At 30.5% G+C, this 22,564-nt stretch overlaps 1 protein-coding gene across 1 annotated transcript; it reads left to right on the top strand.

Annotated features, from left to right (window-relative positions):
• Positions 1-11,687: 11,687 nt before the first annotated feature.
• LOC111300989 (G-type lectin S-receptor-like serine/threonine-protein kinase LECRK2) lies at positions 11,688-12,551 on the top strand. The gene has a single exon (XM_022896525.2). The coding sequence runs from the start codon at positions 11,688-11,690 to the stop codon at positions 12,549-12,551; it is 864 nt and encodes a 287-aa protein (XP_022752260.2).
• Positions 12,552-22,564: the final 10,013 nt, after the last annotated feature.

Genomic DNA, 22,564 nt, shown 5'->3' with positions numbered 1-22,564 from the left:
TTTTGAATTCGTATGATTTCGAGATTCGAATATTCATCATTTCGATGTCTCAGATCAGTTTATCATCATGGTTCATACTTTTGTGAGATATTATTCGTTCTGATCCATTTAACCTCATGATTTTATCTTACAAAAAACATCTCATAAAATAAAAATGATATAAACTTTTTTATACTCTAATAATTCTCTTATTATATATGATTTAAAATTCAAGATTTTCACTTAAATTCGTGACACATGCACGAAACCAAAGCCCATCCGATTAGTCTTTCAATTAATATAAGAGAGTACCATCAAATTGCAGGTGCTTCGTTAAAGGAAAATCCTTATGACTACCTAGTCCCTTCCCGTCGTTTACCAAGGACTACGTTTATGCAATGCTAAACGCAACTATCAAAACCGAAGGATACGTTCAACTAATACCCAACAAGTCCAAAGACCCATGACCACATTTTTCTTAGAAATAGCTGTGACGTGCCCACCTGCCTTCCCATCGGCGAACATTAAAGTTCAAAGGATCAAATTTAATGTCCCTTCGCGTACACGTTGTGGGGCTGGTTTTGGTACGTAGCTTAGCTCGACTTGATTTTGCCTGAAGTTTTCTGTCGAGTCCACAAATTAAAAAGCAATATCTAGATGCCCTACAATCCTTCTTTGCCTTACAGCTTGAAGGGACGAGCCATGGGAGGTAAGTAAAGTCGCTTTCAATAAATGAATGTGCAGAAAATGTGCTAACCAGTGAGTTTTGCTTAAAGTCAATACCAGTACAGTGAAGCAAGAAAAAGCTTCAACGTTTAAACGTATCCACTCAAAAAAAACACATGCTAAGGGCTGACAGCGTGGGCTCCACTTCAACGTTGTGGGATTGGTTTGGGTGTACTAGAAAAATCCAAAACTCAAACCTTCAGACATGACATCAGAGTGTCCATTGGGTAAAAACAATGACTTCAGCCCTTATCGGCAAGAAAAGTTGCTTTCAATTAGTACAATATGACAATAAGTGTTGGAGAGTAACTGTTCCAGCGATGATCATTCAAATCAAAGTAAAGAGCACGCTGAATAGAAATTAAGACTCGGAAGGATGACTTGTTTGCACAAGAACCAACCAAAACGATGTTAGTTACAAATTATTATCATTAAGTTTTGTTTGCAGCCTCATGTACGATACTAGTTTTTACATTTTATACATAACAAAGCCATGAAAAGAGAGAAAACAAAAGAAAAAAAAAAATCAGCTACTGCACGCAGAGCAAACATAGAAAAAATATTTTATATTTTCTTTAAGTAGAAAAAAAAATTGAAATACAACAGTACACAATTTAAGGCAAGAGGAAAATTAAAAATCTTGAACTATTTGTTCTTCTATAACACGACAAGCGTCAATGGCTAGTTCTCAATGCATGTAAACTTAAATTTAAATAAAAATTTGAAATAAAAAGAAAATGTAAATTTTGACGTCTGTCATCAGTTCTGTTTCTTTTTCTTTTTTTCTTTCTTTCTGGATAAGTCTCTTGTTGAAACAACATGGTTGCACAATATAGCAAATGCATTCAATGACGGACCGTTGTGGAAGCGTGTGGAGGCCAAATGCATACTGATCGACTAATTGATTTGGCCATTTGAGACTTAAATTTTGGCGTGGTTTTTTTATCTGAGCAACTATTTGAGACCAATTGCATAAGCAATTGCTCTTAGTATTTTCCAACCTTTTAATATATATTATATATTATAATTATTTTATATATACAAATTAAATTTTAATTTAATTGACTCTCACATTAAATTTGTTATTTGTTATTTTTTATTTTATTTTAAATTTATATTACAATTTAATAAGAATTAAATCATATCATTGTTTGTCTATTTATTATATCCATATTTATTATTCACAAATTCTTCAAAATAATAGATATTAAGTCACATTTGTGTAAATTAATAAAAAAAAAGCTTTCATTCTAGTATCAAAAGTGTAAATATATTGTTTTTCTTTTTACCTAATTGTACTTCTCTATGATCTTTCTTTTTTTTCTTTACTTTAATAAAATCTAAAATGAACTATGTTAATTGTTGGATTCTTAATTTTTCTTAAAGTAATTATGTTTGACATATATACCATAAATGTAGATAAGGTGGTTAGATAGTTCAGATATATATATATATATATAAAACTTTGAAAAAAATGCATTATTACATTAGACACAGCATATCTAACATTCATTTTCAAGTTTGAGTAACATAACAAATGAAAAAATATATAATTTTAATTGGTCTTTTCAAAATAAAATATCAAGATCCACTATTAAATGCATTGCTGATTGTGTATTTGTATTTAAGTATGACAATAGTCTACGATATATTTATATTTAAGTATGATAATAGTCTACGATATATTTGTATTTAAGTATGACAATAGTCTACGATATATTTATATTTAAGTATCATTTGTTGCATCTTTCCTTCTAAAGATTAAACAAAATCTTTGCAAAAGTTAATGATGGTACAATTTTGGTGTTGGGTTTCAAAAACCTTAAATGTAAAGAAAATTTCCAGAATTTTTTGTTTTTACTTCTTAAAACATTTGTTTATGCTGGTTTTTCAAAAATTTTATGAATTTTTTTTAGCTACTTGGTAACTTGGACGGGGAATGTATGAAAACTCATTTAATAAACATTTTCCATTGTAAGAGCTGCCTAAGTCTATTTTCCTTATCCTTTTTATGTATGTATCATGAATTTCTTTAATGCTTGTTGTGTGCTTTATGCCTTTACCAAAGACGTATGTGAACTTATTGTTAGTTCTTCAAATAATTGTTTAAATAGAGAAACCAAGTTGGCAATGGCAATAAACCAACCTTTCCAAATTAACCCCAAGCGAAATCACCAAACAGCGTTAAACCACGAAGGTAACAAAGAAAAAACAAAATGTGGAAAGATTTTTTTTGTCTGTTGAAGATTATCCGAATATTTATGCTCACTTGCAGATTCAAACTTTACATGATATTTTACCTTTTAACGAAAATAAATAAAAACATCCCACTGAGATTTCTTTTCAATTCGGCTGGTCAGGCTATGACATCGGTTTCTTTTCAATTCTGATCATCAGGCAATTGCATTTCCAGTCTAGACCCACCGCTGAAATTCTACATGGAGGAGAAAAACCAAAGGAAAAGAGGAAAATAATAGAGACGACAGCAACGGAGAGCTGGTGAGCGAAAGATAGAGATATGTTGTACTACCATGAACATATGTCGCCTGCAAATCTGCATTTACCCCTAAGCCAACATATAGAAATTATATACATTTATGTTGGATAAGAGAAAAAGATAAAAAAAAAAAGGGTGCTTTTTACAAAGTTTTCCAGGCCAACAGATAACCCTACTGTTGTCGCATAAATCTTATAAAAAAAACATGTATCGTATATACGTATATGGATACATAAGGGCAAAAATGGCTTCAGTCGTACAGCATGTAGTAATCTCTCAAACCATAGCGCTGCACATAATGTTCAAATATACCAATATTGCAGAAGTTCAAAATTCTCATGTGCCTTAGCTGGAATGTTCAGCTCCTGAGGCATTATTGGCAGATGTGTAAGACTTGCCACCTTCACTAAGTTTTTCATCTCTTTATAACCCCGAAGCTCCTCTAATGCATCAGCAGTTGTCTTTGATGCAACAAATCTAGAAGATGCAATACTTGAAGGAGCAGCATGTTCAAAATTCACAACCCCAGAGATTTGGCTTTGCTCATGAATGCTGTTGCTCCACAAACTGGCGATATCTTGACGAAGAGGAGGGGCTTTCTTCAGCATACGTACAAGAGCACCAACTTCAGCATCTTGGGATTTTCGATTCATAAACAATCCTGCCTCATTTGGATCAGACAGATGTCCTCTACTATCATAAGACCCGTGTCTACATAGCATGCAAAACAGGCCAATTCAGTTTATCCAAATAATTCAGAAAATTTTAAGCAGCAAATTCCAGGGGTAAAACAAGAAGATCTAACCATTGCAGCAAAATCCATCCGTGACAATTAAGATAACCTTTTGAAAAATGACCATGATACAGGATATATGGTGTTCTCTTCAATTTCAGATAATATTAAAATGACCAATAGTGGCTCTGGAGATGAAATTCATGGATCATTTTCGATTAAGGACCTTACTTCAGTTAAATGATTTAAAGGATTTTCTTAGAGAACATTCAGAAGAGAAAATGTCCCACACTCAAACTAAGGATAAAGCACATTTGTAGCCTCAAACTTTTCATTTGGGTTTCATTTTGATTTTTAATTTTCAAATTACTTCATGATAGTCCTAAATCTTTTTAAAAAGATGTCGAAATGGTCCCTTTGCATAAAAATAAGAGGAAATTAAAAATTAAGATAATGAATTCAGAATTCTTACTCTTTATAATCTTACCAAAATCTATTTATTTAAAAGGAAATAAAATTTATAAATTTTTTAAAAAGGAAATGAGAACACAATGGTTTCCTTAATTTTAAAAATTCAACTTAAAATTAAAGGTAGAATGATACTTTAGTTTCTTTCATAATGATTATAAAATTTTTATTTTTTTAGTAAATACATTTTAGTATGTAATAAAAAGAATAATTTTGAGTCAATTATCATATTTTAATTTATTTTTTTAGTTTATTAAAATTTATTTTTCCAATATTTATAAATTTTAGTATATAAAATTAAATCCAATTAAAAATAAATCTAAAAATTATTTTTAACAAAAAAGAAAGAAACAAAACATTAGAATAATTTAAATATATTAATTGGTAAAAAATAAAATTTATAAAAGTTATTAGAAGAAAATAAAAGTATCATTTTTTCCTTGATTTTAAAAATTAAACTTGAAAAAGAGACAAAAATGATACATTATTTTCCTTTGTAATAAATATAAAATTTTGTTTCTTTTAATAAATATATTTTGTTATGATAGCAAGGAATAATAATTCTAGATACCTAATTCTAATTCTAATTTTTTTTATTTTATTTTATTAAATTTTATTTCCCTAATATTTACAAATTTTGATAAAAAAAATAAAACTTTAAATCCTATTAAAAATAAAGTTAGAAATTATTTTTAATAAAAAAGAGAGGAATGAAACATACCCAAATAGTTTTGAATCTTGAGTGCTTTGACATTTATTTTCTAAAAAAAATATAAATTTTTTTTATATATTTAAGGACTTAATTAATAGTGTTTAGATTCTAGTTATAATTTTAAACTTAAATAGTAAAGGAATTATGTTTATTTTATCAAGTGATCTTAAATGAATTACTTCTAATAAAATTTTTGTTGATAGATTATGTATTAAATCAAGATTAATTTCCTGATTTGTTAGGATTTATATTTCTTGTCTTTTATTTGTTTTTATGTATTGATGATTGTGCCCTGATTCTATGGGTTTCTTTATACATATCAATTCTTTTATATATTTTCATATTCCTTTTAATAAAATAACACTCAGAGAACATTATTTTTTTCTTTGTTTTCATGGTATCAGCAATGTTTACTTTTATTTATTCTTTTCTAATGGCCAAAACAACCATAACTGATACCCCTCAAAAGAGTAGATCAAAAGTGACTTCTGAACCAATTATTGCATTCACTCCAAAATGCACAATTACACAAAAAGATAATTATCTCTCTGCTTTGAGTTCAAAATCATATTCTAAAAATCTTGGATTATAGATTTTCGGTTATCTAAGCATATAACTAGACGCCATGAATTGTTTTCAACATATAATCCATATTCTAAAAGCCTTAAGATTCATATTGCTAATAGATCACTATCCTCTATTACTGGAGAAAGAAACATTAAAGTTTTTAATATGACACTATTTTCAGTTTTGCATGTTCCTAATTTAGTATCCATTAGTAAATTGACAAATGACTTGAATTGTATGGCTAAGTTCTATATTTTATATTATTTGTTTAAGAATTTACTTTCAAGGAGGATAATTGACAGTATTAAGGAGCATGAAGGCTTGTACGACTTTGAAAATCCTTAACAAGTGAATAAACAAGGTTTGGCTCTAAGTGGTGAATCTATTTCTGTTTTTAGTGAAATTATGTTATGGCACAATAGATTAGGATATCTTAGTTTTCTATATCTAAAATTTCTTTTTCCTTCTTTTTTTAAGAATAAAGATGTCTATTCTTTTTGTTGTGAAACTTATCAACTTGCCAAACACACTCATGTTCCTTATCCTAGTCATCCGTATAGATTTCTAAATATTTTTCTTTAGTTCATAATGATATTTGAGGACCTTTATGGGAAAATAACATAATTAGAACTAGGTGATTCATGACATTTACAGATGATCATACAGAGCTTATTGAGTTTACTTATTAAAAAATAAGTCAGTTGCTAAGCAATTTTTCAACAATTTCAAAAAATGATTCAAACACAATTTCAAGCTTAATCTAAAATTTTCACACAGACAATACTTTAATTCAATTCTCGGTGATTATTTAAAAGAAAATGAAAATTTTCACCCAAGTTTTTACGTTAATACCTTCCAACAAAATGGATTATAAAACGTAAAAATAGCCATCTATTAAAGTTGTTCATCTATCATGTTTACCAATAAGTTCCCAAGTGTTTTTTGAAAGATGTTATTTGAATAGCCTCAAACTTTATCAATAAACTTTCTATTAGAGTTCCCAATTTCAACACACCATTGAACATGTTACCTTAATCATATTTGTGAATTATGATTTTTACCTCTTTATCCCTAAAAGTCTTTGGTTGCACATATTTTGTTAACAACAAAAGTCCATCTTGTGGAAAACTAGAACTTAGAGCTATAAAATATATTTTTATTAGGTACTCTTCTATTAAAAAAAGGTATAAGTGCTATTGTTCATCCATGAAACAAATATTTGTCTCATTAGATGTCACATTCTTTGAAAATCAACCCTTTTACCCAAAACTAATTCTTCATGGGGAGATACTAGGTGAAGATAGGCTTTAAGAATATTCCATTCCAATTCTTATAACATCTACTATTCCTATTGTGTCACCAACATATGCTAAGTTAGAAATAGGGATAGATTCATCTATGGTTAATCCTTAATAAACAACAGAGATCTGCGTTTATTCATGATGTAAACCATAGCTTCAAGAAATATAAATTTTTGTGTCCTGGCCATATTATCAAGAATTTGATCCTTAAGTAAATTCTGAATTAGAAAATGCTAAGCCTATAACATTATCACCACTGAATACCGATTCACAAGTAAATTTTGAATCAGAAAAGATTGTTCCTACCACACCATTACCAGTGAATACTCCACCTAATGGTCTAGATAAACGTATAGCACTTAAAAAAGGTGTAAGATCCTACACTCAACACCTTTTGTCCAATTATTTATCATACAGTCATTTGCCTACTACATTTCATGCTATGATAAAAAAAGATTAAGGTAACTAAAATTTTACAAAATATTCATGAAGTTCTAAAAATCTTAGAATGGTAAGCTATTATACTTAAAAAGATGACAGTATTGAAAAGGAATGAGACTTGAGATGTTATGGAGTTACCTAGAGGAAAAACACCAATTGGATGTAAATGGATGTTTACTATTAAGTATAGTTCAGATGGTGGAATAGATAGACACAAGACCCACTTAGTTGCAAAGGGATTTACTCAAACTTTTAAAGTAGACTACACTGAAACCTTTGCTCCAATTGCTAAATTGAATACTACAAGGGTACTACTTTCACTAACTACTAATCTTAATTGGCCATTACACCAAACGGATGTCAAGAATGCCTTTCTTAATGGGGAGCTAGATGAAGAAGTTTATATGGATTTGTCTCATGATTTTGAAAGGAAAACAATGACATGAAGGTATGCAAATTGAAAAAGTCTCTTCATGGTTTAAAACAATCATTGAAGGCTTGGTTTGATGGCTTTGGAAAGTTAGTAAGGAGACATGGATTTAGCTAAGGACAAACTAATCATTATGGAATGATTATAGATTTTACTTTGTATGGATTATGTTTTGAGAAAATTTATAAATATTCAATTTGTGTATGTTAGGTAATCTGAAAATATATTTTGATTTTTTGTCTCCTAATATGACTATGTTCTGAGCTTGCCAATGAGGATTAATTGTTAGCTATGTCAACATGTATTTTGTGATATTGATATTGGTTTCAAACTGTGCCACCTATTGAAAATAGTGATTTTTGGTCATCGTACCATCAGTGACATAATTATGTCCCATTACACTAAAAAGGTTATTGTGATTTTTGTTCTGTCTCATTGTACTAATGGATTAATTATGATTGTTAGTGTAACGACCTAGTTATTTCTAACATACGTTTGTCCTATTGCACTAGAAGAAAATTTTTTATTCTATCCTATATCACATGAGTTAAGTGTGGTCATAGTATGTTACAGAAAACTAATAAAATTTATAATTTTGTGATATTTGATTCTATTTTATGATTTGAGAATCTGGTTTTGAGAATATGTTTTGTGAAAATATGTTTGCGAAGTCAAGATTAGCCAAAATATTTTTTAATCTTTTAGTTATATTTTGGCCTAAATATTTTGTGACATGCCTAATCCAATTGAAAAGACATTGGTTACTTGCTGAGTTATCATATTCATTCTTTTAATTTATTTTTTACTTTTCATATTTCTATATTTGCATCTTCAAGGCTTAGTTTTAACAAAATATTATGTTGCAAGACTTCATCTATCTTTTGTCATCATATAGCTCGTAATATAAGTACCTTGATATAATAAAATTAAAATATTGTTGTATTTTTTGATCAAATGTAACACATGAATTTCAGAGACTTTGGTTTGTAAACTATAAATTTTGAATACCCTTTGGAGTTTGATTTTAAATTAATATGATATTTTGGAGTTTGATTAGTATAATATCTATTACCTTGCATGCTCGTGGGACTTGTCTCATGAGTACACGGCATTGTTACATCCTAAATCTTTAGATTTGGGGCGTGACAATTGTTCCTCCCACTTCCATATTTGTTCGTGGGCATGCTAGGCCTTTCTTTCTCTTCATTGTACTGTTTACGTGTTGGGTATTGGTTTCTGGTCATATAAGCCAAGCATCCTCTTTTTATTGGTGAAGCTCGCATCCATTACACATACTGCTTGTCCTCTCTTTCTCTTTCTAACTCTGCTTCCATTCCACAATCCAATTCAGTATAGCACAGTTTCCTACATACATAGGAAAAATTTGGGAGAAGCTCATACCTTAATTGCCTCTATAAGCCATCTTCTTTGTTCTTCCCTACAATAAAAACACACCTTCTCAAAGGCTTTGTGATATCTATTTCCACTCATATTCTTAAGAAGATTCCACCCATAGAAAACAAACAGTAATGGTCCACACCTTTCAATACTCCCAATTTCATTCCTACCCTTTTTGCCATATTTTTGGTCAGCATTTTCAATGCCAACACATACACCATAATCCAGAACTTTGCTCTATCAAAAGAGCAATCTGTTGGCTTTAGATCACCATTATACTTTCTAAAAACTAAAAGGTTCTTTTCAAACGACCTTGACGACTCTTCGAGGACTCTCTTCTTATCACTCTTTGACCCAAACTTAAAGATGAATAAGTCTGGTTCCAACACCATCATTGTCATCTCTCAGGCCAACTTTCATATCATCTGGAATGTATTGATCATTGTTTCCCTATTGAACATCTTGTTGTTAGTAGCTTCCCCACTAACTGAAAGACCTCCAATGGATTCAATTCCTCTTCTAGCCCCTCAAATTCAATGCCCTCTTTTTCTTCTTAAATTAGCTTTAGCTTTGACCATTTGCTTTCTAACTCGTCTGCAATTATCATAACTTCATGAGATCTTAACCACGGAGTTCTTAAAATAGCTTATTACTACTCTAATATACTGAAACTAAGAACACCTGCATACTGACAAGACTATGAAAACTCCTCGTGCAAAACCCTGAGTTCCAAAGAAACCCCTTAATTAAACAATAGAAGTGTATTTTATTTTCTCTTGACATTTGTAACATCTTTTGTTTTTCTTTTTAAATTATAACTTGGATGTAAAATTTCACCGTACGGTTAAAGACAAATAATAAAATATGCTCCGTGGCTTAAAAAATAAAAAGTTACACTAACCCCTTTTGAGGTTCTTTTTTTTCTTCGTTATTTTAAAGTCAAAATCATTTATCAATTTCCCTTTCTTTTTTTTTTTTTTCGTTACATTGATGTAAATTTCATTTTAGTATTGGTCATCTCGGTTAACATGCTTCAGTTATATTAAAATACAATATAATTAAGAGTAGAGTTTTTTTATCGAATTTATATTGGATAAACAGGTTATTTTTGTTTGTTTCAGTTGATTGGGGTGAACTTTGATAGAATAACTTGTTTCAGCTAGTATTTGAATGTAAAATATGTTTTATAATTTTTAACTTTTTTTGTTGTTTGACTTTTTATAACATAATAAAAATAAAATTAATGAGTAAAAGAACCCTTAAAATTTGGATTTCTTTATTTTTTACAATAACTTGTTTTCTTTTACACTTTATTTTTTTCAAACAAATAATTATAAGTATTTTAATTTTTTTCAAGAAAGTAATTGTGCTCTCTCCTTAAAGTTTAAGAATCGTAAAGTTAAAATTAATTTCTTTTTCATCTCTTTACTTTTATCTTAATTTTACATGAACAATTATTTATATAAATATCATATGATCAGATTAAATGTTTAAAAATATCATGATAAATTAATGATATTTTTTGTTGTGCTTTTAAACTTATTTATTTAGTTTTTTAAAGTGTTTTATATTTATTTTGCCTATTATTAATAGTATTATTATGTACAAATTAATGTCTATTTATAAATATATTTGTATTAAATGAAAAAATCTAAAATAATATATCGAAACAATTGATATTAACATATACTTTTAAAAAAAAATTAAAATATTATACGATATGATATTAATAAACTTGCTTTATTATCCTTTATTCTTTGAATTTCTTGTTACACTTACCTCCATCAATGTCATATATATCAATGATAATGTCATATACGTTTTTGTAATAGTGTTGATTTGGAAATTAATGAAAGAAATCTCAGGGAATAATAACGTGGCACTTTTTATATTTTCAAGGATCAAAATTATTTGGCCTGTGACCACAGGGTTTTTTTTTTTTTAAATAATTTACCTTAAATCAAATTATCATGAGTTGCTTATTAGACTTGCTCTATGAATATAAAATCTCGACTTTACGAATACATAAGTTTAAATTTTTTTGAATAAGATAACGTCGTAGGGGTAAGGGAGAAATGAAATAAGATTCTTGAAGAATTGCTATGTATGTATTAAAACGCGTTTTAGGGCCACCTTGTTAATTGTAATAAACGAAAACCCTTTGAATAGTTGCAATGGAAAAATCTTTGCAGAAACTTCGCTAAATATCCCCAGACTTTGAATTGGTGCTCGGGAGGACGAGAAATCGTGCATGCATAAGTCTCTTGACGAAGACAATAATATTAAGGCCTTACCGTTTTGAATGGCAAAATAATGGGAAGACATTTCAGACCCATCTCTTGGCTATCGGAAACTTTTCAAGCATAAATCTAACAATTTTATAACTCTTAAGTTCATAAAACCGGAGAAAGGAATTGAATCTATACTCTTTGGCTATGGCTGCCATTTTATTACTTTTTCTTCTGTCTACCTCCATCATTTCAACTGCCGTAGCTCAACCAAAGCATTCCAATATAAGTCTAGGCTCGTCTCTAACACCCACAGGCCAACCCGTATGGCTATCCCCTTCTGGCCTATATGCCTTTGGATTTTATCAGCAAGATAAGGGGTATGCTGTTAGAATTTTTCTTGCTGGAGTTCAACAGAAGACTGTGGTTTGGACGGCCAGCCGAGATGATCCTCCTGTTCCAAGCAGCGCTAAAAATATTCTTACAACTGATGGAAGGCTCATTCTGAGATCAACACGAGATATATCCATTACTGATTCTACCGAAAAAGTTGCCACAGCTTCGATGCTTGATTCTGGCAATTTTGTTCTATACAATTCAGACCAAGAAAAAATCTGGGAGAGCTTTAAATACCCTACCACTACCGTTCTTCAAGGACAAAAGCTCTTAGCTGGGACAGAGCTATACTCTAGCGTCTCAGATACTGATCAGTCGAAAGGATTCTTTTGTCTTAATATGCAGACCAATGGGAACCTTATACAATACCCGGTGGCAAATTATACATGGACAGAATGGTCTGCGTATTGGGCATCTAATACATTTGGTAAAGGAGACAATGTGAGCTTGAATCTCGACAATGATGGCCGTCTGTACTTACTCAATTCGGCAGGAGTCAACATAAAGGATACATTTATAGGAGAATATGATACCAAGGAAACAATCTATCTGATGAAAATTGATCCGGATGGTATCTTCCGAATCTATTCTTATAAATTAAATCAGGATGGCAACCGATCAGTTATATATAATTCTTCTTCAGACAGGTGTGCGCCTAGGTCTATGCGGCCTTGAAAATAAATTCATTTAAATCAGTTCCAAGAAAAAATATATTAGATAAAATTAAAAATTCTCTTGTCGCTAAAAAACAAAATCTGTAGCCATTTTTCTTTTTGGTATAGTGTTTGTACGAAATAATAAGCGCATATATATTTTTTTTATCAAAAGAGTTAGTTTAAGATTTTCGTCCATTGAAAAAAATTCCGTAGCTAGTGTGTATCCTAATTAATTGATTGAAGACTGAAAAGAGTATGGGTTGAACAAATTGTTTACAATGTGTATCACGAAATTCTTGAAGGTAGGAAGCAATGTGTATGGTAATTATTATATGTTTTTATTCTAACAATTTTTTAAGTAATTTGATAAATTGAATTATTACACTTAATTAGGGATATAATAAAAATAATAATAAAGGAATTGGCTAAGAAATATTTTTATTTGCGGGAATTTAATATATTGCTCTTTAATATAATGTAAAATTATGGCTGAAAATATAATTAGACTAGAAACCAAATTAACATTAATAAATAAAAACTTTACTTGCGGACCAAATATTAAGCCCGATTCATGGACATGTTTATATCTGATCTAGAAAAGATAAACTAATAAAAAAACCCAAATCACATGTTCAAGGAATTAAGAGACTAGCGTAGCAAAATTATTACAAAGCTAATTGAGATGGATAGAGAGAGAAATTTTGTTACCTATAAACCCGCTAAGAGCAGCAAACTTATCAATTATTTGAATTTATATTTATAGAGGCTCAAGATTTGGAAATTTAACTGAAAAAAGTTACTACAAAAGGATTGCTATATCACCTCACCTCCAATTATTTTGGTCTGAATACTCTTATGGAATAGGAAAAACGATTTATGCTAATACACGATCCTCGGTCTCACGATCTCCAGCCCCATGGCCATCACCATGCTGGTACATGCATTGAAACATCCTTGGCACGTTCAATGCGATTTGAATAAACGTCTGAGAAAAATGAGAATGAGCAAATCGCTCTTCGTTTAGCCTTTTCCACCATGCGTCAATCGATGCCCCTATGTGCTGACGGGCTTCTTCATCCAGTTCGTGTACGTAACACTGGATTGATTTAGGAACATCGCCTCGTTTTAACTTATCCTAATCAAGAAAATACAAAGGGTAAAGCATTACATAAATATATTTCAATTCACAACAGCAATGATGCATGTATATTTCATACCGATGATGTTCCAAGATCATCCGCAAGTCGTCCAATCACAGATGAAAACTTGATTAGGTTGGAACACTCTTCGAAGCATTCCAAGCACTCCTTTCTTATTGAATTTGTAGCCAAATAAGCTTGAAAAAGTATTATAGGAGCCTATTTGGACTACTTGGACCTTTACCTGAAGTTACTTTATACCCATTCAGCCTTACGAGTCTAAATTCAAGTGATGTAGCATATAAATTGGTATGATCAGCCGTTACACACTCCAAAATCCTCTTGGTTTCATTCTCAAAGTAATGAGATAATCCGAGTCTCTTTACCGCATCGACTAGCTAGAGTTGCTCCAAAGGATCCACCACTTGTCAAGCATCATTTTCACTTCTCCCACCAGTTTCACTGCTCGTTCACCATATGATTCGCCCTATACATCGACGATAAGCAACTCTATTAGCTACCTGTCATGCTCAAATATATATATATATATATATATATATATATATATACACACACACACATTGGTAATTAGCATTCTGCATACCATATAATCACTCTTGAGCGACTGAACATAATCGTCCTTCCAAATTGTAGGATGGTAATTAGCAGATCGCCTAACAATTTTTTGATCTAAAACTTTGGAGGTAGTAACCAAAATTTTGGAGGATTGAAGAGCCATGAAGAAAGCTTTAGTTTGGAGCTATAGAAGTTGGGTTAATTTTTTGTTATCACTTGAGATATAATTCGTGACACAACATGCCAATATATACTACTATATAGACCATTGACATGACCAACAACTACCTATCCGAAAAAGGACCATTAATCAACTTGTATTTGGTTAGATATTTTAGATCCAGTGAATTTAAAGTACGTACAGAACATGATTAAGAGCTAAAAAATCACTTTAATTGAAGTTTAGTTTGAATTCCAACCATTTTTGTTTGAATTCCAAGAATAATGTATTGTTCAAAACAATCGACCAAGTTCAAAGAAGTCTGTGGTGAGCTGGTGTAGCAAGGTAGCTAAGCTTCCTACAATCGTGCAATTTCGAGAATCTACTTGAGTAAAAAAGAATGACCTGGTCCAGTAAAAAATGGCGACGAAGGTGGTTGGTGGCTCATTCAACTTATTACATAACAATGAGACATGATTTTCTTCTTAAAATCTGCAACCGTCAAAGAGCCCATTCTGCCGAGGAATCTAACCAAATCCAAATCCACCACGAACACAGAGTATGTATTAAACAAATGAGGCAGATGGGCCAAGAAATTTAGGGCAGCATTTCAAGCCTTCAAAGTCTTTAATTGCGATTATATCTATCTATATATATCCTAGATATTAATCAGTGTAAGTTTTACTTAATGGATATAAGACCTGCCGTGCGTCAGTTTCCTTCGTTTTTATTTTATTTTTTATTTTTTATTTAAATTCTATTTTTTCTTTACATATTTAATTAGTTATTTTATTTTTGAGAACCGCCATTCGAATTGAAAAATATAAGTGGTTATTATTTATTTTGGTCAAATGTGATTGACCACTTAAAAATTTTTATATTTTTAATAAAATTTAAAATTAATTAAAATTTATTAAAAATATAATTTTTATGTTTGTCAAAATAATTTAAATTTGAAAATACGATTATATGTGGAGAAAAATTAATATGCCACATTGACCTTTTTAAAACATTATAGAGTAATCATGTGTTATCCTTTAATAGTGATAAAAAAAAGTTTTAATTTTGATATTTAAAAATTATTTTTAACCTTTTTTATCATAATTTTGATTTGTTTAATTTCCTTCAAAAAATTTTCTCTTTTTAATTCTTTTACTTTAAATAAAAAATATTATTTCCTTTTTTATTTGAAAAATAAATTGGAAACTTGTTATTGAAAATTTCTTGAAACATTCAAAGACATTGGTAACATTAGGAGAAATTTTTTCACCTATAGATTTCTTAGAAATCACCACTAGGATTTCCTTAAAATACCATTTTCGAATGATCGTATTTTTTAATTAATTAATGTCAATAATATTCATGCATTATTATATGTAATTTTATTCCTAAAAAAACTCATTCGTTATTTTTTTTTAATTTTAACAATATAAAAAATAAGTAAATGAAATATTTTGTATTGAATATCTTCCTAAATATTCCAGTACTTTAATAGCATTTTAGAAAAATATCATCACTTAAAGATTTTTAAGGAATCACTACTCATATTTCCTTAATATTTCATCATCGAATGATTTTTTTTGAAGATTTTTAAAATATATATTTATTTTTAAAATTTAAAAGTGCATAGATAAACAAATAAATAACTTAATAAAGTATACAAATAAAAAAATTATCCAAAAAAGTTGATCAAAATTGGTCAATAGTTTAATAATGGTTTGGTCCAATTCAATGGTTCCTCAGACTATTTAGGTGATGAGACATATTTGACCAATTTAGTCACAGTTTGATTGGACCAATCCAAGGATGGCCAGTTGCAGCCTAGCACAAGTTGGGTGCGTAAACCTTAGGTCCAATCCAGCTCATTAATCGTTTCATTTTTTTTTATAAAAGATATGTTTTTTCTTATTTCATTGCAAACATTTCCTTTAAAAAAAGCTTCCAACACTCTCAAAATCCAAGAACATTAGCTACCTAATCCCAGATTCCTATAATTTGCTGCCACTGGCTGCCACCTTTTCCACCTTTAGTCATTGTCGACTGCCACTCATCGATGTTGGTTGGCTTCCAAAAAACAACAAGAAACTCCCCTTGATCCTTTTTTTCAACCAACAAGATTAGATTTTTCCAAAAGTTTGTAGATTTCCTAAACCTAGCACGAAAGTTTTCACTCTAACCAAAAAATCCCCACATTCCATCATTTCAAAAACCTCTATTTTCAACTGTCTCTCACATTGTCCTAGGCTCCCTCTCCTTTAAAAATTCCTAGCCTAAAACTTCCTTCAATACCATTGTTTGTGCCAAGCTTCAACTTAAAGGTATCTCTAAAAAGATAAAAAAAAGAAAAGAAAAGTTAGAAGCAAAGGCAATGAATGTTCTCTACATTTGCACTCTAACACGTAAGCCAAAGAATGATATAAAGAAGGTCAAAAAGAGAGAAAGCAAGAAAGATAGGAAATTGGAGCAAGATATAGAATGAAATGATAGTACTTTGGATGTCCATATTTATAGGCAAAAGGCGAGGGGCCCATAGGGAGCAATAGTGACATGACCAAACTAATATGGTACTAAATATGTCAAGTCAGTCTGATATGTTAAGTTGGCCCAAATGTCCAAAATGCCCCTAGTTGTTTGTTGAGAATCTCTAATAAGGGAAAAAAATTACAATACCCTTTTGACCACTAAATGCCCTTGACATTCGGTCCCCTCGCCAAATAGTCCAAGTATTAGATTGTTTAGAGTGTGATTAGCCTTTTTTTTTACATATGTTTGTGAACTCAAACTCTAAAAATATGGGCTTTGAAAAATTGCCTGGGATCTGACCTTTTATCACTAAGGTCGAATATTTATGCGGCTAACATGATGGATAAGTGTTAGAGGTCTACATTTGTTGTTTGACTCGATCTAGACGGGTTTTGGCTTATGCTAACCTGGCATTAGTCTAATTTTATACATGTACTTTAGGTTGGTATATGATCTACTCAGGGATTACTGAAGTGACTTTGATTTGGGTTGTCCGAGGTGAAGATGAAAGAGCATTTAGACGAGCCGGCCAGGTTTGTTCACCTTGAGGTGAAACTTAGTATTTTCTAGAATTTGATCATTGTCTATCTGGGGCTGATATGGGAATTGGTTCACCCAACAGGTTCAACCTAGACTCTTTGACCAATCTGGCCAATTCAAATGCGTAAGATCACATTTAATAAGGAAAAAGGTTTTTAAGTAGTAAAATCCAAAGTGGTAAAGGTGAAAAGACATTCTCTAATGATATTCTAACATGTGGCATCATTTGGACTATTAATCTGATATGAGATGCGACTATATAAAGGGTTATTGGGACTTTTATTTTTCATTATTTTATTTTTTCACTCTTGATCCGACCTTAATCTTCTAACCTAAAAGCTTTCAAGCTGCTTCCAATCTTAAAGTTTTTCTTTCTTTCCAATTACTCTCCCTTCTCACTTCGGTACGTATCCTTTCATCATGTCTACAAGCGTTAGTTCCAAGGTAAAGGTAGTTATAGGGTAGCGCCTAGGGAGGCTCAAGCACGATGATGATGACCTAGTCCCATTAGTCATTGCTAGTTAAAACTATAATAAAATGGCTTACTGGCTGAACCCAATGTTTAAGAAAGAGTAAAAAGGGGCTGGAGATAGTGCTCAAGCTCAAAGAGAATAGCTCCTCAATGTGGACGAGTTGTGTGCTTAAAATGATTTTGAATTAAAGAATCTTTTTTTTTTAATCTTTTAGATCGGACCAACTTTTTCAAATGACATTCATTCTTCCTTGGCTATTTCTTCTTTTGAGGTTTAGCCTCATCATCTTTCTAACTCTTCTACTCCTCAATCTATTATCAATGCTCATATTCTTTCTTTCTTTCCATCGCAATCAACTCTCATTAATGTCTTTTCTTTATTTTAGAAGTCTTTTCATCCCTCGTATTCTTCTAATATTGTAGTGATCTCTACCACTATTCCAACTTAGAATCTTATTCTTACTCAATGGTTTAAGTTTTCTAACAATAAAGACTTTAATGACAAGAGGGTTTGAAAAAAGAGCAGATAAGAGAAAATAACCCAACCGAAGAAGATGAAGGTGAATGAGAGTCTTTTTTGAAACCAGATGAGCTAGTTAAGGTCCCCATATATACTCTCTGATCTTTAGGCATTATCCATAAAGATGTCATGAAGAACTTAAAGGGCAAGGCTAACCTCGATGGCTGCTTTAATATGTGTTCTACTAATCACATCCATTTTCTATGAGTTGACTTTCACTTTTTTAAAAAAGGGTATAGTTTATTAATGTTAAACACCTTAAATTGAATACTAATAAGCTAGAAGCTCGTCAGCTTTTGGTATATTAAAACTCGATAATGGTCGATTTGAGGTTCCCTTTTCATGTTTTGTTTATTGAAATTTTTTTTTATAATTTACCACTTAACCAGCTCACCCCTAATTCATTTCGGTACATAGTAACAATCATAATTTTTTGCCAACACTTAGATATTCTTCATACCCTCCTTCTATTTAGGGAGTTCTTCTTCACTAAGAGGCACCTAACGATAAGAAGTGGTTTTATGTAATAGCTCACCTTAATAAAAAAAATTTTATAAACTGTCCAAGCTCAATAAAGAACTGAAAGCTGCTCTACCTCTGCATCCAGAATGAAAAAATTAATAAAGAAAGTGAGTTCAAAGTATGAAAGATCATAAATAAGTTTGAGAATTTTCTTGATTTGCCCATTACTTTCTCTACATTTGACCTCATAAATCGAGATAAAATAATGGACTATACCCGAACAAAAAAATTGGTTATAGATGCGTACAAGCTGACCTTTCTTAAAATGGTAAACAAGTCTAAATAGTAGGATAGATGTAACGTAACCTCATAAGGTCTTTGACTTTATTGATTTTTTCTAACTCTTAGCTCATCTTTATAGAGATGACTTCCTGACCATCTAAGGATTTTAATTTTCATTTATATACACACAAGTCCAGACCCAAAAAAGGTAATAAAAAGTAATTGTTTTAGCTTAGTGTTCTCTTTTAAGGGAGGTATAAGCTAATAAATTCCTCTCCCAACACGCAGTCGAGTTTATCAACTTAGGTTTATGCCATGCCCAAGATAAGCAAAAAATGACAGTGCATAAGGAGGTCACTATAACAACTCCCCTTCTAACAATAAACAAATGATCGAAGCCTTTTCTTCTTTAGAAAATCTTAAGGCCTAAGCTTTAAGACCCTATTAAAAAAAATTTGTATGAGTTTAGAGTACACTCTTAACGAGAAAGTGCTAATATGACCAGAAGGTTCTATAAGGTTGTAGTCCCTCTAAGTAGTAATTATCATTTTAGCTCGATTTTTGTTTTAAAATTGTTGGTTTTATTATCTTTCTAAGTCTAAGCTTTACTTTTATTTTGTAGTTTACCAAAAAATTTTACCTCGACCCTCAAAAATCTGGTCTAATTTAGTACGATTTTTTTATTTGTGTTTCTTCACATATATTTTGTCTAGATATAATAGATGTATACCCACTAAAATTAAATACTCCTCTATCATTAGCACCAAATCAACCTCATTAAAGATGAAGCAAAGGTAGGAAGGATTTTAAAATTATACCATCACCTTAATAAGTGTGTTATCAGCATCTATTGATAAGATATATGCAATATGCATAAACTTTTGACAAAAAGCTTCTTACCTTGAAGGAGTCATGCTGTTCCATATGTCTGATAGGCTTTTCTAATCATTTTATTTTAGGAGCAACTGAACTTCCTTTGATAGTATGGAAATATAGCCAAGTAGTAAGCAATCTATTTCTTCTTGCTACCTCTTCTTTGATTCTAACTTCACATTTATAGGTGAGTCACATCTGAAAAGTATAGATGAGGCACAAACCTGACATTCTGTGGAGTCTATGAGAGCTTTTGTTGAAATGGCTTTTAGGGTAAAATACTATGCAAGCTATAAGTATGTTTATGAATATGCACAAGAAAAAAAGAAATAAAATAAGATAAGTAAATTAGTTAGTCACTTCAATAATAAAAAAAAAGCATAGAATAAGCACCATTTAACAAGTAAGATAATAGCATTACTTTGAAGTTTGGATTGACTATGAAGGGTGAAAGGTTAAAGCTTCACCTATGATTGGGCTCTTAAGGTTAACTATATGCGATTTGGGTTAACTCTAAAAGGTTTTCAAATTGTTCCTTACATCATTACCATCACAGACTAGTAAGGCACCTTGATCCTCAACAAGCATAGGCTACTAGCAGAAAGGGTTTAATTTGAGTGAAAGTGTTTCACAGGCCCATACGAAGATAAAATCTCACAATGGTATAAGTATTTCACTCCCTTTTAAAGGTAGAGCTTAGGTGGCAAGCTTATATTATGCACATGCAAATGAATGACAAATATAATAAATAAATAAATAAGTAATTAATTAACTAAGCAAGCATAAGCAATGAAAAGAAATAAATAAATAATTAAGCAAGTATAAGCAATGAAAAGAAATAAATAGGAAAGATAAAAAATAATCTCAAATTTATTAAGTAAGGCTTTGATAATAAGCAATCATTGACTGACTTGACTCTCGATGTTCTCCAGTGGAGTCGTCAAATTGTCATAACGTATAAATCTGTGGACCTACCACTAGACATGGATTAGAGAAGTCACTACCAATCCTTTTTGTTTAGGTGTGATTGGCCACCTGATTGAATCTACGAAACCAAATTTTAGGTTTGGGAGTACAGTTAAGCGTGGAAAAGGTTATAGCACCCCCACAATGCTCATCCAAACAATGGTACCAGTTTCATTTCAGATTATCCAAGCTTTGATCATATTTGTAATTTACCAAATTATTTAACATCAAGAATTAGCCTTAAAATTGTCCCAATAGTTTGATAGCAATTTAAGATAATTTTCTCATATCAAGAGTATTCATAGTGACTAGTGTCCCACTCTGAAGAGGCTTCATCATTAGATTTTTTAATTTATTTTGTTTCAGAAAAATTAGTAAAATCTTTCAATAGTTTGGTAGGACTTACTTTGAAACAGATATTTCAATAGCATGGCGAGATTTTATCATACAAAGATTTATAAAAATTTTGTGAGTTTCTTTAAGTCTCCCAATAGTGTGGTAGGACTTAATTTAAAAATAATCCTTCAATAATTTAGAGGGAAAAAATTATTCTATTATTTTTTTGAAAAAAAACTAATTTATGAAAATTTTCAATAGTTTGGTGGATTCCTTAAATTTATTTGAAAAAGATTTCATTTTTAGATTTATTTCTTTGTTTTTTAAACTTATTTGAAAAGATTTTTTTTTTATTTAGCTTTTTTTTCCTTTTCGAAAAGATTTTTTTATTCTTTGCTTCTTTAATTTTCCAAAAAAGGTTTTTTTTTTTTTTTTTGAAAACTAGTAAAATTAAATAAAAAAATTACTGAAAATAAAATAAAAACTTAAGAAAATAAATAAAATAAAATGAAAATGAAAAACAAACTGCAAAATGAGTCAGGTTTGTTCACAGATCTTTATGCGGGTTACTAGGTAGACGCGCAGATCTAAAGTGTTCAGAATGTTGTCATTTTGGACCAGTGCAAAAGCCAAGCCTTTACGTTTAGCTTCATAAACCTTCTACCCATACTCTCTCTAACCTAAAAACTCTATTTTCTCTCTAAAAACCTACACACAAATTTAACCAAAATCTAGAAACTTCGTTGGTTTTTGGAATCTTGTCGGAATCTTAACGAAAACTTCAAACTCCCACTAAAAACTTCATTGAAAAATTTATATATTTTTCTAAAATTCTAAAAGTTTCTAGACAAAAATTGATTTTTCCCAAATTCTCCAAAATCCCTCAAAAAATCTAAACCTAATCTTAGAATCCCAAATCTAAACCTAGAAACTTTAGATGAAACCCAGAACTCCCAAGAATCCAAGTCTTAGAAAACCAAATTTTTCAAGAAAACCCTATTGCCTAAAAATTATTTCCAAAATAATAACCTCAGCTTTTCACTTATTTTTCTCTATCATTCCTTTGATTTCTTGTTTAATTTATAGGCCCCCTTATAACAAATTTTAGGAAACGAATAGAATCAATCTCAGGCTTGAATCCTGGAATTATATTCTACACAAGCATGATTTTGTTCATGGATTT

The sequence above is a fragment of the Durio zibethinus genome, chromosome 18 (genome assembly GCF_047325235.1).
Source record: "Durio zibethinus cultivar Kanyao isolate XHJ-2024 chromosome 18, ASM4732523v1, whole genome shotgun sequence".
Classification (NCBI taxonomy): domain Eukaryota; kingdom Viridiplantae; phylum Streptophyta; class Magnoliopsida; order Malvales; family Malvaceae; genus Durio; species Durio zibethinus.
Note: the sequence above shows the minus strand (reverse complement) of the source record. Positions and strands in the feature narration are given on the sequence as shown.